At 38.3% G+C, this 25640-nt stretch overlaps 2 protein-coding genes across 2 annotated transcripts; both read right to left on the reverse strand.

The window, feature by feature from the left end:
• Positions 1-62: 62 nt before the first annotated feature.
• Positions 63-5484, reverse strand: ndufa4l2a (NDUFA4 mitochondrial complex associated like 2a). Its single transcript, XM_036578647.1, has 4 exons — positions 5316-5484; positions 3463-3548; positions 3175-3235; positions 63-1780 (listed from the first exon to the last, which is right to left on the reverse strand). Exons 1-4 carry the CDS (start codon positions 5355-5357, stop codon positions 1724-1726), a joined length of 246 nt encoding a protein of 81 aa, XP_036434540.1. The 5' UTR covers positions 5358-5484; the 3' UTR covers positions 63-1723.
• A 4184-nt stretch (positions 5485-9668) lies between these two features.
• On the reverse strand, positions 9669-24854 carry actr5 (actin related protein 5). Its single transcript, XM_036578648.1, has 9 exons — positions 24465-24854; positions 21726-21964; positions 19460-19629; positions 17458-17675; positions 17132-17269; positions 15063-15167; positions 14755-14894; positions 14209-14341; positions 9669-11153 (listed from the first exon to the last, which is right to left on the reverse strand). Exons 1-9 carry the CDS (start codon positions 24846-24848, stop codon positions 10842-10844), a joined length of 1839 nt encoding a protein of 612 aa, XP_036434541.1. The 5' UTR covers positions 24849-24854; the 3' UTR covers positions 9669-10841.
• Between the last annotated feature and the right edge of the window lie 786 nt (positions 24855-25640).

Below are 25640 nucleotides of genomic sequence, written 5' to 3' on the forward strand. Positions count from 1 at the left end.
AGCTCCACACACAGCCACTCCTAATCAAGACAGTACAGAAAAACATTCACATAGAAACAACATATATGCACTTTACACTTTATTAGGGTGGAGTGACAAACCTTATCACATCCACAACAAGAGACAGAAGACAGCAGATAAAATTTGCGCATACACATGCATGGTAAACCCAGAGAGAAACAGTAAAAAAGGAGAATGTACAATATCTCAATATACTTGTTTAATATTTTCAACACTTAGACAAAATAAAAAAAGTCACTTAATCTACTCTCCATGTTGGTAACAACTTGTATATCGTTCCAAATGGTTAGTGTTCGATCCCCCTTGGTGCATGAATAGCACAGCAGTTCCTCTCTCTAACCAGAAGTACTTTCAGCTCATCAGTGAGATATTATCATTGTATTTAAATAGCCTGTTCACATGGCTATGTTTATGAAAGTGGACCATCTAGTAAAACAATCTGTTCTGTCCTTGCAGAAATCACTGCAAGTACAATTTTATGAAGTATGATTAAGATTCAGCATCACACACCTATTCATCTACCCTTAAACAAGACATTTTGGAAAATAGTCTTGTCTTCCGTTTGTTTGACATTTTGTTCATAGCAAATATCTAAATAGAGCAAATAAAATATTCTGTTAACAGACTTTCTCCTCAGACATCTTTACTGCCAGCAAAGGGAACTGCACTTCCGTTCTGTGCACAAAAAGATGCTTCAACAGCTCTCTGAAGAGAACAGAGCTTGTCAGTAAGTAGGAGAGTTATGCCTTGTTGATTCTGTGCAGAACCTGCTCTCATATGTGCTTATCTTAATCACTGATTAATGGTTAAGATAAGGATTTTGAGTCATGGCCATATGGCTACACAAATCTAAATATTACGTCACTAAAAAACTGGACAGTTTTGGAGAAACATTAAAGCTGTGCTGTGTAAGATTTCGGGATTTGACTTGACCTCTCTGATGGAAATGTGTTAACTGCACGCAACTCACAGAACATTTTGCGAAATCAGTTGTGCTTCGGTCCCCTTCCCTGAGCAGGTGAATCTGATGATTGCAAGCGTTTTGAAAGAGTATTCAAAGAGAATTTGGTCAAAACTTGGTGACGTGTCTGAATGATATACTCATCAGTATAGTGTTGATTTCGCATTTAGACCTAAACATTCTTTTCGAGCATGTGCGTGTGATGTCAATATGTAAAGACATATCATGTGGTCCGAAAAACTCCTGTGAAATTTAACCCGACATCCCTGACCTTAAAATTATTATTTCAGGCTCTTACATAATGCAGCTTTGGTTTCACATCTTTTGGAAGCAGATATCCTCCTTATTCTGCTTTATAAAGACAATGTTCATCCTTAGATTGACCTAAAAACCTTTCAAATGTTTACCTGCAGTTATTATTTGGCAAGGAAAACATATAATTGTTGACCAAAATATAAGCATTGTCCTCTTACAGGTGTCTAAAACTAACCACTCATCATTCATTAGTTCCACCATCAGTCCTAGCAAATCATAATGCACAGCAATCAATCCAAACTGTATCCAGTAGCAGTCCATTCACCCACCCCAGCAGGATCAAACACTAACTCTTTCACATTAGGTACACAGATTAGAAGTAAATGTTCTCCACTGCTACGTTAAGCTTTGTTTCAAGCTTAACTGTAAATCAGTGAGGCACGCACAGTTGTACCAGAAATTAAGAATACCAGCATATTTGGAGTTTTAGAAGTCAGGCCCCTCCTTCTTTAGGGTCTTGTAGTCTGTGTTGACAGCCACAAACTAAGGGCAAGAAACAGAAGGAGAATTAGTTCCATTTTATCTCAGATCATTAATGATTTAATGGGTTGGGCAAAATACGTTGAAAAAGTAGTTTTCCTGACTACTGAATACACTGTCCTAAACAGTTTTCTTTATGTAATTATTCTGTTTCTTTTATGAAGAATTCTCAGAGCAGGAGTCTAGTACAACACAGATGCTAAACTCATCACTTGCAAACATGTCTACTACTGAGATTATTCAGTTGATCATTGCTCGAAAGAGCGCAGTAATGCTGAGATTAATAATTTAGCATCACATTGGTTTATCAGCCTACTCAGGCTTTAGGAACTTCAGTGTTTGTAAAGATGCTATTAATTAAGCTCCTCTTCGCCAAGTACAAGTACAGTTTCTGTTTAAATGTTTGTCTGTGGTAACCGACCATAAGCTATAGATGTAGCAGATAAGAGATTATGTTGAAAAACACTGAAATATTCCTTTAATTCTGTTAAATATATACAGTACTGTACAAAAGTCAGAAACCAAAGACCGATCATTTGTTTATTTTCTGGTTAAAACAGCCATTGAGACAGATTATTCATTTTTCAATGTCAGAAAAAAGCAGAAAACATTTATTTGACAGAAATTCATAAAGCCTTAACTACTACTAATAATATAATACTAACATTTTCAGTATTTAGTGTGTCCACTCCTTGCCTTGGACGAAGTGTGTGTGTAGCAGGAGAAACATAGTTAGAGTTTTGGGTTGGCTGGTCTGCATCATGTAACTCCTGGTCTGAAAAAAGTCCCAGTCCAGCCCTGTTCAATGGTGGTAAGGTCTGGGCTCTAGGGTGGCCAGTTCATTATTCTGAGGGCCCCAGCAGCTTCTTTGTTTGGCCTCTTGACAGCTACACAATCTTTCAAACCCACAGCGTTGAGTGGAAGGATGGACAGAAACATTTGTGGATTTTTCCAGGTCTGAAGCAAGAGTAGAGCTTGATTTTCTCCTATATCTTTAGATGAAAGTACTGTGTGTCTGATGGTGACAGTTTTGGTGGTCTATCAGGTCTTGCACATTTGTTCAGAGCCCCATTTTTTCCATATCTTTAATAATGTTGTGAACACCAGTACTGAAAACTCTTGCTTTTTTGTTTATTTTCATTTGACTTTCCCCAAAATTATGCAAGTGGATTACTTTACATCTTATCTTCTAAAAATAAATCTCCTGAAAAATGAATCAATTGTACCTATTGTCTGTTTTGACTGGAAATTAAATAAAATCTCTGACTTCTGCACAGTTCTGTGAACTTGACCATAATATCTACAAAACTAGAGAAACTTCTTTATTGTTACTATTTTTTTCTGAACGCTATTGTTAGTTTCTAGGCTAATGTGAAGGCCCCAGTTGGCACACATACCTTGTACTGATAAGTTGGGCTAAGCTGATTCCAGGGCTCAGGGTTGCTGGTCTTGTTCCAGCTAGTGATTTAGGAGCAGGAGAACCAGGCCACGACACATCAAGGGAGCCACAGGACAAAAGAGAATTTAATAGAATTAACAAAACAGTGGATCGCTTTGTGAAGATGCACAAAAGAGCTGCTGATAAGCTAACAGCATTGGATTTCTTTTTATTGCAGGACTGTTTATCTATTTTATATTTCCTCACATTTATCTGATGGGAGTGAAATGCAGTGTGTGGCTCTTACGTAACATGGGGTCCCCTGGCTAGACGTATCAGATACAGTGTGGCTCCTCCCATCCCGAGACATATGAAGAAAAACTGTGGAATGAGCTGGAGTATGAGAGAGAGAGAGAGAGAGAGAGAGAGAGAGAGAGAGAGAGAGAGAGAGAGAGAGAGAGATTATTAACATGATACAAATGTGTTCCTCGGCTGTTACAGTGTTTTAGAATTGCCCTCTCTTCTGAACATCTGGCTTTGAGGTACCAAATTAGAGAGGCTATTAGACGAGATTATGGAAGATTAGATTAAGTTAGATTACAATCTCTGCCGTCAGGTCGCACTAGATCTCCCACAGGCCGTTAGTGACCGCACATGCAGTTCAGTAAGAAAGGCGAAGTTTTTCTAGAAGGTTTCGTAAAATGGTTGCTCTAGCTAACTGCTCGGTCGCTGTTGATACTGGGCGCTGTCCAAGTGCTGAAAGCAATTTTATTAGAGCTGAGCGATTTATTTGTTAGAACTAGGTTCTAGATTTGAAATAGGGAACAATGCTTGAGAACACTTTCGTTTAGTGTTTCTGTGACAGTCTGATTTGAGAGCGGCCTCCATCTCGTTCCCTTTTGCTGTAAACTCTTCCTTCACTGGTTGCCCTGTTTTCTTCTCTCTTCTTGCCCGTCGAGAGTTGTGAACGCAGAGGATCATGGGTAGTACAGTTTTTGTAACGCGTAGTCAGAGCTTATTGCGTTCAAATATCTCACTTTTGAAACTACAACTCTAACACCGAATCTAAACTGAAATAATGTCATTCATTGAACAGACTTTTGTCGATATCATATTTAAACAGTCGACATTTTTGTTCCGATTTTGATAATAAATGGAAAATAATACTTGGTAAATATTGTATTTGATACCATAAAATAGCGACTAACGTTATTTTGACGGAAGATTTTGAAACTAACGATCACTATAACCATCAAGTGGTCAGGAAACTTCGTGCAAGATGGTCTACAGCATGGTTCTGCATTCAAACTAGGAAAAAATGATTCGTTTATTTAGTGTAGTGTGTGTAATCTGTGTTTTAGAGCAACCTTCGTCTCATTCCTCTCAGCTGTAACTCTCTCCTCTCTTCTCCCCCTGTGAACGCAGTGCATTATGGGTATTGTAGTCTTTTGTGTGTAGTCGGAGCTATTTGCGGTGAAATATTTCATTTTGAAACTGTAACTTGTGAACCGAATTTACGCTCTTCAGTGCTGCTAATAGAACCGAATTCGGACGAAACTACTTGCACGCTGAACATCGACATTTGGTATATTGCTCAGCATGAACAACAACACCGTTTGTGAGCAGAAAGATAAGACTGTAGTCATCCAGTTCAAGTCCAAGATTAATCTCACAGTGAAGTCTTCTGTGGTGTTTTTGTGTTTCTTCTAGTAGCAGGCGGCAGAAACACGTCATAACAGGCAGTAATTACTATGATTTCAATCGGAACGGAGACTCCAGTCTGTATGTGTTTGTTTTTACAGCTGCACAGATATCCCGTGTAAGCTCCTATCTTCCCTCATTGATATTTTTTTATTTATGTAAAAGTCGTAAAAGTCAAGGATGGACTAATTTGAGATCACACTCAGTTTCTTGTTTAGATGGTCTTTTCCATGGGAGGAGAACACTGACTTTTAAAAGACAGCCTGGTGGTGGCTGTTTACATTTTTTATGCCACATCAGCGTAATCAACAGTGAAGCACCGAAACTGTGCATGAAAAATGGCATATGAATGACATAAAAACAGCATATGAACGAATCGTTGTTTATTTTGCGTTTTAAAGAACTGCAAAACGAAGTTCTTTACAAAATCAGTGTAAAACTTAGAAAAAAGTTACTTACTCCGGGGTGCTTCCTCGCGTGATCACGGATTATTCGGAGCATATCTGCAGAAGATTGAGCTCTGTTTGAATTTCTTTGAGTAAGTTTACTGTGCGCCCGGACACTGGACGGAGAAAGCAAACCTGTTGCTGGAGGAGGGAACGAGAGAGAGAGAGAGAGAGAGAGAGAGAGAGAGAGAGAGAGAGAGAGGGAGAGAGAGAGAGAGAGAGAGGGAGAGAGAGAGAGAGAGAGAGAGAGAGAGAGAGAGAATGTGATCATGAGGTGATTATTTACAGTTCACTTGTTCAGTTATTACAGTTTTTTTAAATATACTGATACTTGAAACAGAAGTCTTTCAGCCTGATATATAAAAATTAATAAAATAGTCGTATGCAAAGGCTTGGGTGTCCCCGGTCAACTGACATGTTTTGGTGAAAATAAGTTCACATCCTCTACAGAGGACATACTAATGCACATTTTAATGCACAGTCACTGTTTATTTGCTGAATTTAACATATTGTAAACAATAATAAACAAAAATAATGGCTCGCACATTTTTATGTTATATATTTTAGCAAATAAATAGAAATTGTGCAGTAAAATTTGATGTGCTGTCAGTAGAGGCTGTGTTCACCTATTTTTACAAATTACAAAATGTGTAATTTCAAACTTTTGCATACATCTATATATATATTGCATTTCTAGTCAAATCCTGAATTAAGAACCGAACTTGGTGCTCATATGGACATTTGAGACATGATTGTGGATCCTGTGTGTGTTTTAAAAGCTGGCTTTTGAAGGCACTTTTTCAAGAGTTAAGTAGAATTTGCAGCACCTTTCTTGCACCGAGAAAAACCCACACATAAAAGCTGTTGACTTGATTGTGTAGATGATGAAAATGTAAATAAAGCGGCCATAGCTTGTATCATTGGTTCCCAGTAATATTCGAATATGAATTACATTCTCAGCACATAGTTCAGTTTTTAGCTTGGCTACTCTAACACAGCAGACCCAGCTCATGAAGGGCTTTGATAATGAGCTGATGAGTTGAATCAGGGACAGACCACAGGCCGTGATTGAGAACAACTTACTTTAACACACTGTTTCTTGCATCTTGAGCTCCATCCTTTGACCTTGCATGCAGTCCAAACCTCTTGAACACAGAAGAGGCAAGACGCTAATTTATTCTGATTCTGAGTGTGATGAAGGACACTTTTCATTTCATTAAAGAAAAGTCTGATATTCTGATATCAGCCTGCCCTTTTCTTTCCATACATAATTGCTTGCTGTGACAATGGGAACTGTTAGTAAGCTTAAAGGAATAGATCTGCTCCATATGCACCCTACAGTCGATTTCCCCTGATAGTAATTTCACCACGTTTCCCAGAACTTAGGAAAGCTGTACAGAAAACAGAAACTGCCCATTGGCTTCTATTGTAAGTGTGTTTTGTGTCAGCAGGTTTTCTGTTCTTCTACTAAGTAGAGAAAAATGTTAACATTTTTGACTGTGCTAATTGGTCATACAAGTTATCTCTTTGCTTATGAAACATTCATGTGCCTAGTGGACATGCAATTCCTATTTACTAGAACTCTTTTACATAAATCTGATTTTTTCGCAACCAGGGTTTGCATGTATCCATACTAGAAGCCGGCAACACACTCAAACTCTCACAATGCAACGTGCAGAGAAGATTTTCCAGTGAGGTATTAAGAGTTTAGCAGAGCCGTGGATTATAGAAAGTCTTGGACACAAGCCAAATGAACTCGCACAAGCGCATGCATGTGTGCTTCTACACATCTACTATTTGAAGCAAACAATAGTATGAAATAAAATAACACGAAAACCTGTATCCTTTTTCACCATAATTAGCCTACTTTGAGAGTCATGTGACACCAGTTAAGGGTTTAAGAACAATGTCTGTGTGAGTTCAGTATGTACAGGATAGTGATGCATAAGCCACAGTTTAGGGGGAATAATCTGGAACAGTAAACAATTCTGTAAAAAAATCTTGCCCCGATAGTGGGTAAGAATCTGGGGTGAGAAGTCCTGCCGGTGAATTTTGCACCAGTTTGTTGTGAAGTTTTACTGAATATTTGCACTGGTTTAATCAAACATACACATTTTTCCATTTACCCGAGATCTAGACCCCAGACAGGAACATCCCAATTTTGCTTTTTTAATTTAAAACCTGGAGCAACAAGGCTAACACTGCTTTTAAACACTAGAACTAAATAGTCACCCAAATTGTTTCTGTTAAAATACATCACCAAAGCTTCCCTCAGCCCATTCAAACCACATCCAGGTCTTCATTATAGTTGTGCAGATTTGTCAATATGGTTTAGGACGCAATATGACTTACTGTTAACTATAGAAATTAACAAAACTGTGGGCACATTAGACACCAGGGTCTGTACAGCCATCATAAACACTCGTGAAAAACGGCCACATAAATATATCGCTGCTGTTGGAAGAAAACCTCGTATCTCCAAAATGGTAACTTTACAGGACAAGGAAAAAACCTACTTAACTTAGATCAATGGAACCAGAATTTTACAAGTTATTTTGGGTCATTTCTGTTAGTCCATTCATCATGAAATTTACACACAGCGTAAGGGGCAACAGGCATTTTCAAATTATGTCAAAAACTGAAAAACGTCAAAAATGGAGATACAAAGTTTTGTTCTGACAACAGCAATGTTTTTATAGCTCGCAGTAAGTAATACTTTGCTCTAAACCACATCAGCAAGTCTGTGCAACCTTAATGATGACCGGGATGTGGCTTAAGAGGGTTGAGAGAAGTTTTGGGGTTGTTTTTTACAGAAGCAATTTGGGCTATTTAGGTGTCTACTGAGTTCTAGTGGCTTATTGAGTACATCTGGCATGAGTGAAAAATTAGGTAAATTAGATTTTTTGCTGAACTATTCTATTAATGATTCTATGACAAAACACAAGTGACCATTAAGTAGAAACATTTGAAAGGTCCTTGTCATTAAGTCATGTGTTGTTGTTATTATATCAGTTGCATGCATATGACTTTTTTGCATCATTCGAAAACTCAAGTGAGTTTGCATTGTGTTAAAATGTTATGATGAAAAGATTAAAAGAAATGATCTAAAATCACTTGGAAAAAAAATCTCAATCTTCCATTATGAGTTAACATTTTTTTCCTTCTCCTGTAAAGTTACCATTCTGGAGGTAGGAGGTTTTGTTCCAACAGCGACGATATATTTGTAATAACCTTTCTTGTACAACTTAAAGGCATAGATCACCATTATCCACTGACAAACAATTAAACCAACTGACCCCAAAAAAGTTTCCATGGGAACAAGTTCCAGGAATGTGGTCATTCAGATTTAATTAGATTAAATTTCAGAATTAATTAGATCACACGCATTTACTAAATTAGTTAAGATATGTCCCCGTCATTTGATAAAGTGAGAAAATAGGTTGGAGGGGGAGACATCTTTCCTCATGTGGAAATTATGTACCAGTCTGAGTCAAGTAAATTCAATGCATTACTTTTTTTCCCAGTTTAGAGCTTTAAAATGTTTTAACAGTAAAGAACTAAAAGTAAGTGTTAAAAGAAGACAGACTCCACCCTTCTCCTCATGTAATGTACACCAGGCCTAAATTCTTCATTGTGCCATTTCTTCTGTTCTAAAAGAGGCCCAGACTGTCAGGCTGAAAAAGCTGTGGGGACACTGAATGATGGGATAGCAAATCTGCAGTTGAGTTGCCAAAAAGACAAACTACAATGACTAGGCAGTTATCACAGTGCTAAATCAAAAGGTCTCAGCTTTGCTCAGACAACAAGACTCCAAATGTCCTCCTGAGTCCATTAATGTGACAGTGAGGAGGTTTGGTGGTGGACAGAATAGCTGTGAAACAGCACCACCTTGTGAAGGATGTCTGCCCCAAATGACATCAATTCAAAACTAGCTGGCTTGAAAAATGGATCATTTACTGTTAACAGCATTAGCTTTCCAAACAACACCTTCCTAGTCAGGCTGAAGAAGAAAGCACTTGAAAAACTGTAGCTATAAAAATGATTGAAGCAATAGCTTGATCAAATGTGCTGATGTGGCTAACAGTAGCATAATGTCACTTGTATTTTCATGTATTTTCATATATTCAATTTGAGGTGTACAGTTAATTCATGATCTACTCAAATAGCTAGTTCTAAAGCACATCTCTGTGCTCCTTTGCTCCATTTACCCCTAAAATAACAATCTCATATAGAAATTATATAATTTACCCTTTGCTATTATAAATATCATCACTACTTAAAAGTCAACAAAAAGTAAAAAAGCATTTTATTTTTCACACGAACGTCCATGATTAGTTTTTTTTATATTACACTGAAGAGGCAGAAGTATTACCATAATGAAAAACAAAATTTTATCCAATAACTACTATATATCCACAGGTCTTACAGTCAACGTTTAAACTGGGAATGGTCCAAATGGGAAGTCTGAACTACTTGGACACCAGAACCATTAAAAGTTAACTGAAAAAGAATCTGAATTCTGGTGTATTTAGAAAAGTGCATGTTAAAGTGTAAAAGTAAATGTTAAAGGAGCTACCTGGCTTTCTAAGTACTGAGAAAATGAAGGTAAAATAAAACGAATATGAGTGGAAAAATGTGGAATTAAAATCTGGGCAACAAGCTTAGCACAAGGTTGGCTGATTGGTCGTATGAGAAACACATCTCTTACCTTGTAGGGAAGAGAGGTGCACAAATAAGTGCATGATAAAAATTAATATAAATATTTCATATAAGCAAGCAAGTTCATAGAGAACATGCTTTTAGTCATCTTCTCGTATTCCCATAGCAACATTTTTTGCTAATTTTGATAGCAATTGTTCAGATATTTCTGGAAATTCATCCTGAAGACTGTTTCACACCATTAAAGTAACTTTTTTTCATTGTACATGTTTTAATTACACAGTAATTGAACAGAGCTAAGTACAGCCTCCACATGCCAGGTTGCAACGCATATACCACCCCATTTAAATTCAAAACAGTCCATTATTCTGGTCATTTTTTATGTACATCAAAAATAATAATAAATGTCATGTAAGAAAAATGTATATTTCAACTCCATAATGATTTATAACTAATATTTGCTCTTCCACTTTGTGGTCAAAAATAGAAAATGGCATACTTGACCTACTCTCTTTTCACTTATCAAATTTATTTTAAAAAATCTATATTCATTTATATTGGGAAGCGTCTCTGGTTCAAATAACATAGAACTAAGAACTATACTCAATTGAATTGTATTTTGCATAATTTTACCAGACTTTTTAACAACTGTTACAATTAGCCATCCATCTGTTATAATGAACCCTACCTATGCTTGCTTTTGGCTGAATTGTTCATAAACTGTAGGTGCTGAAATGAAGTTTTCATTTGTAGCAGAGATGTGTAGGCTGCTACTCTACAAAAAAAAATCTTGCTTCAATACTTTTAAAGCATGCGTAGCTCCTTTAACGCATTATCAAAGTATGTAACGTGGTGAAATGTAAAATGATACGCAATCACTCTATTGAGACATCAAGGCCCCTAAAGTCCCACCGTCTGAATCAGGGACAACATCAATGTCCAGGCTTGTAGCTGTGTTAATGTCCTGTGACTGTTCTGTGGAGGACAATGATACTTCATTGGCACGTTGGGATGGTTTACTGATCCTCATGGGGATGAAGATGTTGGAGGCACAGTGCTCACTCAGGTACTCTCCTCCTTTCTCTTCATAGTCTTGCCTGCTGATCCAACCTTCAGATCCAACTGGGTTCCTCAGAGCCCACTCTCGTGCTCCAAACCATGCGTCCAAAGCTGACTGAGATGCCAGAGAGACCTGAGGCACAGAGGAAGAGCCAGTTAATCCCAGAGTTTTCAGGAAAAAAGTCTGATAGATAGATAGATAGATAAATAAATAAATAAATAAATAAACAAACCCCTGAAATAGAGCCCCTCCTCTACCAAACTTCACTGCTGGCACTATGTATTCCAGTAGGTAGCATTCTTAGATTTATTTAATTTCAGCTAGTTTTCAAATACACTATATGGCCAAAAGTATGTGGACACCTCCTAATTATTTTGTAATCTTCATAGAAACACTGCCAGTAGAATGGGTCGTACTGAAGACTCTAAACATGGCATTTTTATAGGACCCCACCTTTGCCACAACTTAGTGGAGTGCTTTGGACAACTGTATACACTATTGTTGTGAAATGGAAGCATCTATTAACAACAACAGCTCAGCCAAGAAGTGACAGACCACGCAAACTCCCAGACTGGGGCTGCCGAGTGCTGAAGTACATAGCTGCACCACTCACTACAGACTGGCTCTCAGGACAGGAACTGTACCTCAGGTGCTTCATGAAAATATTATCCAACATTCTGACAGACAAATGTGGGTTTGGACGCCAGAAGAATGCTACCTACAGGAATGCATAATGCCAACAGTAAAGTTTGGTGGAGGAGGGATAATGGTCTGGGGCTGTATTTTAGGGTTTCGGCTCAGCCACTTAGTTCCAGTGTAGGGTAATGTTAACATTACAGCATATAAAAGACATTTTAGATAATTATATGCTTCCAACTTTGCTGCAACCATTTGGGGAAAGCTCTTTCCTGTTCCAGCACAACTTTGCCCCTGTGCACAAAGCCAGGTCCATAAAGACATGCTTTGACAAGCTTGGTGCAGAGGAACTCCAGTGGCCGGCACAGAGGCCTGACCTCAACCCCACTGAACAACTTGGGGATGAATTGGCATGTCCTTTGTTAAACAGGCCTTCTTGTTCAGCATCAGGGACTGATCTCACAATAGCTCTTTTGACTGAATAGGCACATATTCCCACAAACACACTACAAAATCTTGTGAAAAGATATTTGAAAAATATGACTGATACGACACTCCAGTCACCAGTCACTGCTTAGCAACCGTCTCTAAGCACTACTTCTGACAAATGACTGAAAAACTCTGGAAAAACTCATCAGAAAATCTGGACTGAGAATGGTGAATGGTGAATTACTCAGAATTAGGGAGACTAAGATGGCGAAACTTGTAAAATTTGCACTCGTATGCTTGCATTCTTTTGCTTGGGTAAAAGACGACATATCCTCAACATCTAGGATTGTAGTGACTAATTTTAGTTTGTCTCTGTTTTGTAAATTGTATTTGTACAACATGTTCATTCAGAATGTACCTTTCATATAACTGACAACATATGAGGAGTTGTTGGTGTTATTGGCCTACTTAACTGATTTTTGTTTTGCGCCACTTAATATTGGACTGACTGTAACTTGGCCTGTTACCTAAAATGAATTTGAAACCCCTGCTCTAGGCATTGCCTAATGCGTTTTTAATCTAGTTCACTTCTAGACCTTGCATTCCCAATATTCTCTCGAATGATCTTCTAGAGTTTAAGAGCTACTGTATTTCCTACCGAATTAGTTCAAACTGCAGTCAGACAGTAAAATAAATAAATAAATAAATAAATAAATGAAAAAATACATTTTTACAAGGATTATGTTATGATCTATTTAAAAACAAGGTAGTAATTAAGATAGTAATAAGCTAAATATATACAATATCATCATTTATAGGGTACTTTAAGTTGGGAGGTGGCCATCCTTAAACTTGTGGAAATAATACTTAATTGTTTATTTTTTTCCAATTTTTTAAGACCTTTTTAATCTCCTTTAAAGTGAAGTCGACATCATAAAATTTTTCATGAGTGTAATTTTTAAATAAAAAAAAACTTTTAAAAAATCTGTCCCACGTTTTCTTGTCACTACCAAAACACAAAAAGTTTTAGCCCAAAGATGGAGCCTTATTTTAGCCCCGCTCCTGCATTATAGAGCAGGAAGTGAGGCTGCATCCCTGTCCTGCAAGGCCACATGGTGAGCAGTTAGATCTTATATATGGTCATTCAAAGCAAAAGCGTTTTAGTCCAAAGTCCAAGTCAGTGAGGTCCAAAATGGATTTCAAACTCTGACTTTGCACTGATCGAAGATATGCCAGTGCTAGGCCAATAAAAGCTTTAAATGTCATAAGCAAGCATTTGTAGTGAAAAGTTCAGACTTGCTTTTCTTGGTAAGCTCACAGGCTGCCGCATTCTAGTTTCAACCTGGAGAGAATTTCATACAATGAAGGAAAACAGTCCAGTGGTTACATAATTTCATCATTATAAATGTTATTATTTGGATGTGGGATTACATGGAAAGGCACAATTTACCCATTACTGTATTTAATCAATTTATGATGACCATAACAGAACATTTCATTATCTTACTCATTATGCTGATTATATAACATATCTATATATAATATATATAAACAGACATTTTGAACTCCTGAGTGAGATATTAGCCTTGAGACATCATCTTGCTGTTTTCTGTCTGCTATTAATTATAGTGAGCAGTCAAATTATCAATACACACACACACACACACACGTGTTACAGTTCTAAAATACATGTTTTGCTGAGTAAAAATAGCTACAGGGACAACATATTTCTGCACACTAAAATGCACAATTACTGTTTATTTGCACAATTTAACATATTGGAAAAGCATTAAAACATAAAATGCCTGTGCAAAAGTTATGTCACCTTTTATATTTGATATTTTATTTTTTCCCAATATGTTAAACTCTAAATTGTGAACTAAAATTTGCAGAAAAATTGTACATTTAAGTTTGTTCTCTGTAGAACTGAACACTTTACAATGTCAGTTGCTCACATTTCCAACATGTGAGCAACTATTCATTGCCTCCTACATTTTGTTTTCTCTTCACACATCAGCTTCAGTGAAAAACTTTGTAATAAGTACCTGGTGCAGCAATAAAATTATATATTTTCTTTACATTTTTCCAAAGCCCGAAGCATGAGTGCGTGTCTCTCTGTTACCTTAAAGTGTGACTGGAAGGGCCTCATAGCGAGCAGTTCTCTCTCCACTCTCTCCTTGACTCCAGGATACAGCAGATTCCCTCCGGTCAGAAACACATTCTCAGCTAGCATAGCCTGCTGCTCTGGAGAGTACCTTATAAACATAAACACAGTCATTAACCACAGCACACGCTACATGCACACATGCTTAGAAATGATCATTTAGTCTATTTTGTTGTTTTAAAGCTGTTTTCAATCAGGATGCCAAGACCAGAAACATTCTGTAAAAGAAAGGAAACAGGCCGCTGCACAAACTCCAAGACAATCAAAAACTCTGTGTAGAAACAATGAAGGGACTTTCTCAGGTGTCTTCACTGTTACATCTAATGTTTGCTTTGGGGAAAAAAGGTCAGCATATGTTAGACAGTTAACAGTTAAAACAGACAGTTAAAGAAGTTTCTGCTTAATGCTAAGTCCCTTATTAGCTGTTAACTAAACTATCAACTGTTCCTATCTCTAATTAGACTGATAAAGGCATTTAAAAATATATATAATTTTTTTGCTCACTGTTCCAGTACAAACTGTAGCATCTCAATAAGTCCCATCTGCTCTTCACCAATCAGAGAAGGACGAAACAGGACTTCTGGGGCACGCAGTCTCTCGGTTCCCACAAAGAGCTGGTGGTACTCTGCCATATTAAACACCGGCTGGAGACACAACATGAGGAGTAAGTAAAATAACAGAAGGAATGCCACGTACTATATTCTAAAAAAAGTTAAAATAGCTGTAACAACAACTGCTAAGGTCACCAATACTAAACTTGCACCAGAAAAGCTAGTGCTGATATGCTAAAAGATGTAGCAGTGTGTGATAACCTGGATATTATCAGCTTTTTCAGGCTCAGTGCTCTCGTCTCCTAAATCAGCTTCAATCTGATTCACTCCATCACCTTCATCCATAGGCTGCTCCAACTCTGTGATCTAACATAGAAAAAAGAAGACACAGAAATAACCCTTTGTGCCATAAGTTATTCATTTGAAATCAATAATCTCAGCACTTTCTCTAACGTCTAGCAGGTACAGTTTCATTTCGTCTCTAGGTATTTGAGAGAGGCAAATTTCTTAAAATAACTGAATTGGGTCTGGTGGTAAACGCAGTATGTCGATGCTGTCATCAGTGAATTTTTTTGATGTCCATATTAATTTTATGTCTTTTAATGTCCTTTAGGCCACCAAATACTGAGGTTTCATTGTCTACCTTTGTCTTTGATAAATTAGAGATATCAAAGAAATTAGGTGGTTGGAAGAAATTATGGAAGAAACAAAGGTGTGTGAAAATAAGTCACTTTTTGAAAAATTATGTCCTTTTTTAAAGAAATGCAGATGTCTGGACCTCATTCCAGCTTCATTCCTCAATTAAATTTTAGGTGTTCCCTCAGAAAACATGAACACAAGCTTAAAATGACTTTCAAACTGTGGTTCCATCAAAGTTGTTACATACAAAAAGACAACTAATATAGCCCTGTCGAATAGGTTAATGGGTTATTCTTATGAAACCACCTCAAAACATGTCTGTAAATATTTGAGTGTTATAGGCATCAAACAGATAAATAATATTTATATAATTCAGTAGATCATTTGGAGCTCTGTATTGTACAGCAAAATGTTTGAGGAGTGTTTGTCATTACTGACAATTTTAGACTCTTTGCTTTTTTAAATTAGAAAACACATTTTTATTACTTTTAACTGCTGTGTATCTTTACTTTAAAGTTTTGCTTGTGAGCTCTAAGGGATAGAACCAAAATCATGTGGTACACGTAAAAATAATAAACCAAATAGCAATAATAGGCAAAAACAACAGTAGTCTGTAAACTAGCTTGACACAGCCATTCAATTCTTTCAATAAGCAAGCTTACAAGTTTCAGACCAGAATATTCAACCTTGTTGTACCCATGCCTTGCATATTTTAGTGTTCTCTGCTCCAACACACCCCACCTCACCTCCAGAAGGGCTTGTTAATGAGGTGATTAGCTGGATCAGGTGTATTGGAGAAGGAAAAACACAAAAATGTGCAAGAGAGGAGGTACTCCAGGACCAGGACTGGGAATTACTGACCTAATAAAACACTGGACACTGAAAATTTACAATTAATAAAACCTGCAATACAAATGTGTGAATGCCAAAAAAACAAATATTTCAAATGCATGTTGAATTTGTTTAGCTAACTGTCCCTGATCATAGTGTGGCTGTGTTGCCTATAGTATAATAAAAATTATAATGCTCAGTTTTTGTTGCAAACAGCTCACCAAAACAGCTAGTTAGCCAGTAAAAAGTGTCCTACACAACACTGGAAAATGAACCAAAATGTAGTATATTTTTAATACTAAGATGCTACTGAAAAATGTACTAGAACTGCTGAAAAAGGAAGTGTGGAATGTTGCCCATTGTTTGCACTCCATGGCTACAGACATGCCATAGTGCAAGGGGAGGAGCTAGAAGAGTCTGCTGCAGTTCGAATTTTCAAATGGAGAGAATTTTTTAAAAGGTTTATATTTTAGTAACTACATTTTTGTGCAAAATTACTTTCTCTAGGCTTTTTCATTATGCAGCTAAGGATTTCAAAATATTATAAAGGTAATGGAGCATGTTATGTTAAAGTTGACCGCTAACCTAGCTGTGATTCAACTGCTGCAGGGTAGTTTGTCTTTTTGGTTTAGTGCAAAATGTTAAGAGTATAATCTGTTTCTGGGAAAACACTTGTTAAAAAAATATTTCTGTCTTTTACTATCAATTAACCATTTTGATCAATGATACAGTGTCAAATATAACTGATACAGGACATATGGTACAACCTGTAATGTGCATCACCTCCAATTCACTTTTAACCTACGCAGGCAACAGAGGCCAATCTGTGACTTTCCATCCTTACTGACACACATACACACCTCTGCTCTGGCTAGCCTGTGCTGCTCCACACTCAGGCTGAGTTTGTGGATGTATGACTGCAGTTCCTCAGCAGAGTCCATGTTCAGTTCCATCAGACGCCTGTGAAACTGCTCCACTGCGCCTTCTTCCAGCAGCTCCTACATGGAGAGAGACAAGGGGTGTGTTGTATAGTGGGGTCATCAAAGGCCCACATGCATATCTTTCTATCTGAACAGCTTGGTATGTGAACGTGTGTGTACAGTAATACTAAAATAACACTTTTCCATTATATTTTTTCCTTTTTTGGGTTAGGGTCTTTTTTCATGAACTCCTGGAAGGTATGTACCTGCACTGCAAGCAACGTGTCCAGTCTCTCCTGATCTTGCTGCAGTCTCTCCTCTCTATGCCGGTTGTTGAGCTCCTCTAGTCTCCGCAGCTGCTGCACTCGTTTCTCCTGCCTCTCCTCCACGCTCGCAAACACACCTGCAACCTTCCCGGAGAATGGTAACTGCATGCGGTGAACCTCCTCCTCATAGAACTCTGCACTCCGCCACTTCTCAAGCTCTGAGGAGGGATATTGAAGCCAGTGCAAAGGCTTAGTTGATTATTTAATACACAAATTGGCAATTTAAATACTAGTGCAAATGCTTATTCAACCGTTTGACAGGAATTCATTTGAGTGAGATATATACAGTAATGTTTTATCTCTATTAATACTGTAGCAGGTATTTAACAATTGTTATACCTTTATTCAACATACATTTACAAATCATAAAAATAATGTGAACACTAAATCCTAGGGTACAGTCAAACATCGGAGCATAGTTTCCTTCCATACTGTGATGTATTCCCAAGGGAAACGCACTGGGAGGGTCTCTAAAATAGCTCATTGTTTTCCTCGATGATAGGTGGGAGAGTTGTGAAATATGATATTATTGGTTAATATATTTTTGCCCTCCTGCTGATGCACAGTGATGTAGCTAAAACCTAGAGCATGTGAAAGCATCATGGAAGATCATGGGAAGATGACAAGAAAAAGTCATGAAAGATCACAGAAAAACAAGAATTTTATCTTTTAAATATATAATGAACTGTTCTTAATATGACCAGTGAACCATGAACAAGCAAGGTGAAATAAGGCCATATATTGTGACAGTTGGGCCCTGTTCTCATAGCTTATGAGTAGGATGATTAGTTATGGCAATATTGTCTGTCACCTCACTTTCTACTAAACTTTGGTGTATGGTGTGGTCATGTTGTGACAGGCTGGGCACCCTTGTGATTGCTGGGGAGCAGGGAGCTGGGTTTAGCTCTAGGGTTTATTTTTGAGTGCATGAGAGAGGGCCAGAGAGACAACTGTGGTTGGATTTCTTTCTTTTTCTTTGGCCTCAGAATAGCTCAACAAAATTTAATAAGGTAAAACAAAGGTACATTTTGATATTAGGCTGACTTTACCTACTTAACAGATCAAGAAGATTCTGCAAAGTAGAGGCATAGATGTGTCTACCATACAAACAAGCACCAAAGAGGCTGCACCAGAAGATGTGACAAAATCTTATAGACAGATGAGATGTTGATTAGCCTGCTTCAGAGTAATGGGAAAAAGGAAAGTATGGAGATAAAGACTTATCTAAATAACCATTTTACTGTTATTATAACTGGGCCACTCAAAGCAAATATGTACCCGCCGACGTCAGCTGGAGGATGAATTATGAAGTGTACAGAAACATTTTACTTGTTCAGATTCAATCAAATGCTTCAAAACAGCATGTCACATTATAGTAGGACGTTTACCAAAAACTGCAGAAGACAAAAAGCCCACAAAACAAGCAGGTGCTGAAAATGACTCCACGGAAGACACCAAGCATTTGTGATGTCTAGGGGTTCTAGACTTTACATAACCACTGACAACAAAGGATTTGCAACCAAGTACTTCAGATGACTATTTTATTTCAGGTAATTTGGCCAATTATTTTGGCCCTATGAAATTGTGGGACTGCGTATAGAAAGGATACATTCCAATAGCTTGATTCTTACAATAGATTGCGATTCATTTAGGTTTTATCCATTATAAATTTTATTGCCCATGAATTAAAGCTGACATTCTGCACTTTAACTTCATTTCTCATATCAAATCAAAATATAATAAGATAATCCACAAAATAAATTGTGTCGCTGCCATTCTCACCATCTCCATCTTAAAGCATGAAGTTAGAATACTATGAGAAAAATGCTTAAAACTATAAAACTAAAACTGCCATAAAGTAGCATTATATGTCGATTACAATTTCTATGAAAGGTGGTGTCAAGGGTAGTTGTGCAATCGAGGGCATGTATGTGGGCATTACCCTGCTGGTAATCCATAGCAACATAGCAGTGATTGTGCAGCAGCTCCTCCATGCGGCTGGGTGTGATGGCTGCCTGGTGAGCAGGATATTTCAGCTGTAGAAGTCTCTGCATGTAAGCTGCTGTGTGACTACCTCCAATGTTGACCCGCTTACAGTTAAGAGCATCCAGTCTGTGCACACACACACAAACACACAAAATTAGTGAAACATTACAATAGGGCTGCACAATTTGGACATGAAACGCAATATTCGATATAGCTGTTGGATATCATGATGACGATAAGAGGACTATAAGATAATATATAATAATAAATTAGGATTTAAATAGTTTGATGTTACTAGATGTGCAACAGGTACAGACTATTTTGGCAGTGTAAAGAGAAATCGAATTAATCTCTCCTTTAACCATAAAAATACAAAATTACAAAAGTACCATTTACTAATGTGCAAAATAAAAATACTAATAAACTAATAACACATGAAATACTAATAGCTACTTACTTTTAACTGCAAACATATTTTGTGCATTTTAATGCTTAAAAAAAAGTCAGCATTCCCTAAACAGCTTTTCCAACGTGGCTACAAAATGTATATATGCTAATGAGCCACCTGCCTAATAAACTGCTGGCTGCTGAAACAGCTCTGACACACTGTAACATGGACTCTACAAGACCTCTGAATATGCTCTGTGATATCTGGCACCAAGACATTAGCAGCAGATCCTTTAAGTCCTGTAAAATGCAAGAGAGAGCTACTTCTTGTCCCAGCACATCCCACAAATGCTTGATCGGATTGAGATCTGGGGAATTTGGAGACCAGGGCAACACCCTGAACTTTTCATGAATGTTCCTGAAACCATTCCTGAACAACATGTGCAGTGTGCCAGGGTGCATTATCCTGCAAAAAGAGGCAACTGCCATCAGGGAGTATCGCTGCCATGAAGGTGTGTACCTGGTCTGCAACAATGTTTATATAGGTGGCAAATATCACCTTAACGTCCACACGAATGCCCTTATCCAGGGTTTACCAGCATAATATTGCCCAGAGCATCACTCCCTCCATCATCTTGTCTTCCTCCCACAGGTAAATGGTGCACACATACTTGGCTGCCCATGTAACGTTAAAGAAAATAGGACTCATCTGACCTGGCGACCTTCTTCCAGACCTTCTTCTCCAAGATCCAGGTCTGATACTTGTGTGCCCATTATAGGTACTTTCAACAGTAGTAGGGGTTAGCATGAGCACAGTGACCAGTCTGCGGCTACTCAGCCCCATATGTAGCAGGGTGCAATGCAATGAGTTTGTAACACTTTCCTCCCATAACCATCATAAAAATTCTTGGCTTGTGCTGCAGTAGCCCTTCAGTCAGTTTAGGGCAGACAGGATAACATTCACTGCCCTTGTGCATTGATGAACCTTGGCCACCCAACACCATGTCACTGGTTCATGGTTGTCCATCCTCTGACCACTGTCAGTAGGTATTTACCACTTCTGACCGAATAATCCCACAAGTCTTGCTGTTTTGGAGATGCTTTGACCCCTCTGTCTGGACATAATGATTTGGCTCTTGTCAAAGTCACTCAGGTCTTCACACTTGCTCATCATACGCTTACTGTCTAATATTTCCCAGACTTTGACATGCACTCTTATTAGGTGATAACCAATGTTATTCGCCTTATCTGTGAGTAGTCATGATGTTTTGGCACATCATTTTACATAAGCCAACAAAAATTCATAAATATTGCTATTTTTATTTCCCATGTAGGCTTGCAAAACCAAATGAGTATATATTTATTCCTTAAAAAGCTCCTCATAATATTAATGGTTTGTTGTATCAGTAGCCATTACTGCTTCACATGTTTTACACACAGCTCTGGGACTAAGAATAGTAATCACATTTAAAATATTTTTACAGGCTAGTAGAGTCATTACTGGGCTATGCACGTATGTTTTAAAAGGCTGATTTTAAAATGTGGGAGAGCAAGGTTCTAGGCCAGCACAATGTCTCTGGCTTTGCAGGAGTGAGGTAATTTGATTCATTCAGTCATCGCAGCCCTTAACTCATTTATCAATTTATCATCCAACCTTACAATATACACTGCATACTGATGGCACAGCTCTCACATCAGGTATTGGGCAGTTATATTGGAGGGGAAAAATAATTAATCCAACCCAGTCCTAACAAATCCTAGCTTTAAATACAGACAACCACATTTAGGTAATGCAGAGTACTATGAAGAACAGAAAAAAATGCAAAGCTTTGCACCTGCCATTGATGAAGGGTAACACATGAGAGCAGTGATATCCAGATGATATCACCAAACCAGTGTGAGGTGGTTTCAGTCCGTGCTGCGTATTGTTGTTGTAGAAACTGAATAAGCTATCAACTCCATATGCCACCTGTGGGACACCATAACACTCAAACAGCAGCTCTGACATCATCTGCCTGCAGTGAAGTGGGTTGCATGGAGCCTCTGTGAGGACCAGTGGGTGCTCCACATGACCCTGTGAACACAAAGACAGGGCTATTAAAACACAGAGGTTGGGGCATCCCAGTAATCTAATATGGCAGATGCTATTTACACTAGTGTAAATAGACTCTGCTGTCTAATTTTGTCTCTTTCTCTCCTAGAAGAGTCAGTGACATGCCTAAACAAGGACTCTCTATGGAAAAATATGAATAGTGTTCTCAAAAAACAATGCTGCGGAAAACACTGAAAACATTCCAAATTCAATATGTTTTGTCCTATCTACATTCTTCCTCCAAATATTAATGGGTCATTTGACTTACTCTGTCTTACAAGATTTTTAAGTAGTAGAATACAAATATTGCTACACGCAAGCTAACACTTTTGAACCGACATCATAAGACTGGCAACGTCACCAAAATACCCCCCACAGAGCTGCTTTGGCAGCAGATGCCTACAATTAGAGTAGCCTGTTATTGTGATAATTTAAAAGTACAGTAGTAACTATGCATTGTGACATTGTGATATTTCAATGCAAAACTGACAGTGTGCATCATGGGGAAGTAACAACGCATCATGGAGAACGGATATTCTCTTAACTTGTACTACTACATTGTTTGAATACCAAAGCCAAACTGAATCATTAACCCAGTATCATGAATCTAATCAAATCATGGTTTGAGAGCATCTTTACACCCCCTAGTAGTAATCTTACTTTAATGTGATATCAGTTCACTGCACAGGCTGTTAGCTTGCATTCAGGATGGAAGTAGCAATATTCGCATTTTCACCCTTTAACAGCCGCATAATACGGAGGATCAAGTGACATTTTTTTGGAGCATTTTACCACAGAGTGCAGTATAATGCTGACTACAAAATGATGCTCAGAAATGTACAGTATCTCAATAGACTCCACAAAGTTACAATGAATGAAAAGCATGTTGTATGAGTTTAACAACCTCTGCTCAGCAGACAACTATATGATTATATGTATGTAACTAAAGCTCAAACTAGACAGCACAAAAGTGACAAACATGTCCCAACACTCATCTTTCCCCTCTTTCTAGAGTTTGTACTAGACCACTGGTCCTGGGATGCATTCCAATGGCTCACAATTCAACTTTAAGTCCACTGAGTGCAGAGGCCGTTGCTTTATGACCTACGTAGCATACTATTATAGAGGTGGGGAGTTTTTGGCGACTGAACATTTTAATCCTATTCCTGTTGTACAAACTCAAATCTCAACTGTGATGTTACTTTAAGAAAATAAAAGTTTAGTTTTCACAGACATGTCTTTGAGAGCTAAAGAAAAAATTATCTTATCTTGAGACATTAATAATTTTGGATGAACCCGTTATTACTGGAAAATAATGCGAGTCTGTGGTCTTTTAGGGTTTCTTTAACGCACCCGATTCTGTTTATTTTTTGGCACTGCTTGAAATGGCCACTACATACAGCTCACATCCTGATTGAGTTGATACTGCTAGTTGCAGTAAGCAACTACTGCTCTCTTCATGACATGCTGCATCCTATAACAGAACACAGTAATTTCAGGATGGCGCAGCACATGATGGGTATTGTTGCATACTGGATGTTATTTAGCCTTTGTGTCTCTGTAAGGCCTGTGACATGTTCCTTGAGATAAGGACTTGTTTAATCTCTCTCCATTCTATTCTACCAGATATAGCAACGGCCTATGGTTTACGAGTTGGAAATGGGTATTTCCATCATTGTATAATAGGGTGAAAGGTGACAATTCGGGAACCTTCAAGGCCTTTGGCCTGGCTAAGAGCGACTCTTGCTGATGTCACTGAGATGCACTTGAGGGACACCGTCTTTGCTGACTGAATCTAATCAATGACACTGTGTTCAGTTTTGTTTCGGAGCCCATAAAAGTCTGCATTATAGTAGTTTTGATTTGTAATGATGAATCTGCAATTGTATGTGTGGTTGTATAATTTACACAGAATGTGCATGAAGGTATAACTGCTTTGGCCAAGTCTGTGTTGGGGGAGATACCTGTGGGTGCTCTCACCCCCACCACTTTCTCCCTGTATTTCTTTCTTTCTCTTAAGTTTTAGCCTGCTGATTTGTTTCTTTAAGCTTTTGTCTTAGTTAAGCCTTCCTGTGTGAGGTTATGTATATGTGGGTGAATGTGTTCTTTTAATCATGTTTCCTTTTCATGTTCCAGTAGTCCTGAAAAACATTTTATATCTATTTGACTTTTGAAATTCAGTGTGTGGTCTTCCCTTCTTAGTTTTTGGGGTATATTGCATTACAGAAATTATGGATGGGTGTTTTTCATACAATCTTAAATTTTTATTTAGTTATGCTGTGGTAAATTACCCAAAAAGTATGTTGGGAGCAGAATAAAGATGTACAGGGAATAAGGACCTCTGGCCCAGGACTGAGATACAGTGAACTAGACAACCAGCGGAGGGAAGACAGAGAGGAAGAAAGCAGGACTTAAAGGACTTTAGGACGCAGCTACAGAGACATACACAGTACTACGTTCTTGTTGTTCTCGTTGCTCTTACCTCTGTTCCAATCCCGAGGTGAACAAAGATGTAGTCGAGCATGAGTTCCTGTATCTCAAAATTGACTACAACATTGCGGTCGAACTGACTCTTGAGGAGCCAGCGGAGGGGCTCCAGGTTGGGGATATCATTGCCCACCTGTGTCTCGCTCCTGGCCGCCCCTCTGCTCCTCGCCGCTACCGATCTGAACAGCATGCTCGGGCAGCTGAACTCTGCTCCGCTACACGCCCAGCCTGCTCGGGTCTGGAACGAGCCGTTATCCACCACTATCGGAGCCGGCGAAGGCTGCAGACATTCCAGCTTCACTTCGAACAGCGGGTCGGGTGAAAACTTCAGGTCCTGAAACTGAAATATTTTACCCGCCGCACCAGTGACGGACGTCATTTTGAAAATGGGTGTCACACCAAAATAGAACCGGAAAAAGACATGCGTGCTGCGTGCAACGTTCCGCTACGCCCTATGTATAGAAGCAGCTTCTGAAAACCAGTCTGCAGTCCGTAGGCTTGAATAAAAAATAAAAAATTGTTATTGTGTTTGGACTTTTGTAAAATTGTACCTCAGTGTATTACACTCGGGGTAACAGTGTGTGAAACCACGCTCTCCTCATCATCCAAGAGTGTGATTATGGGTGGAGGTGCAGAATCGGAATTTGCAGGTTTTTCGATTCTAACACGCGATCGGCAGCCAGCGGATTTATTGGAATAATTTTAGCCGATGTGTTTTTGCGATTTTATGACATAGACTAAATGTCTAATAGTTCCCTACTCTGCTAGGCAGTGCACTAGTTCTTGATAAATGGCTCCTTCATCCATACAGTACATAATGTGTCAAACAAGGAGCCATTTGGGGATTCAGAGCCATGTACACAACTAAACAAGTTAACTGAGCCAGTCAAGAACATGAATGCTGCATTTCTTTACCTGTTGCTATTTTGGCTAATAAATAGAACTTAGAATTAAGGATGGAACTTTAGCTATTCAGATGTCTGAATGTTTAACTAGTGTTCAGGAATAGGAATAGGAAGAGGTCAGGCTTTTCATAAACCAATTTGTTGAGGACTCGCTCGCGGGCGCCCTCTGGCGTTTTTAAGTCATGGGCTGTGTTCGAAATCAGCTGGCTGGTTACGCCGCGAGCGGAGAAAGCCTCCTCTTGTTAAGTTCTGCACAAGCGCAGTAG

Source organism: Colossoma macropomum, unplaced genomic scaffold (assembly GCF_904425465.1).
Source record: "Colossoma macropomum unplaced genomic scaffold, Colossoma_macropomum, whole genome shotgun sequence".
Lineage (NCBI taxonomy): Eukaryota > Metazoa > Chordata > Actinopteri > Characiformes > Serrasalmidae > Colossoma > Colossoma macropomum.

What these genes read in the sequence shown, in the direction of transcription:
- ndufa4l2a (XM_036578647.1), bottom strand. Translation starts at nt 5,357, where the DNA reads ATGCTCCGAATAATCCGTGATCACGCGAGGAAGCACCCCGGA. An exon ending in ACGCGAGGAAGCACCCCGGA is followed by an intron (nt 3,549 to 5,315) that starts GTAAGTAACTTT and finishes CTCATACTCCAG; the next exon opens with CTCATTCCACAGTTTTTCTT. An exon ending in GCCAGGGGACCCCATGTTAC is followed by an intron (nt 3,236 to 3,462) that starts GTAAGAGCCACA and finishes CTAAATCACTAG; the next exon opens with CTGGAACAAGACCAGCAACC.
- actr5 (XM_036578648.1), bottom strand. Translation starts at nt 24,848, where the DNA reads ATGACGTCCGTCACTGGTGCGGCGGGTAAAATATTTCAGTTTCAGGAC. An exon ending in ACACGTTGCTTGCAGTGCAG is followed by an intron (nt 17,270 to 17,457) that starts GTACATACCTTC and finishes CTCTCCATGTAG; the next exon opens with GAGCTGCTGGAAGAAGGCGC. An exon ending in AAAAAGCTGATAATATCCAG is followed by an intron (nt 14,895 to 15,062) that starts GTTATCACACAC and finishes TTGTGTCTCCAG; the next exon opens with CCGGTGTTTAATATGGCAGA.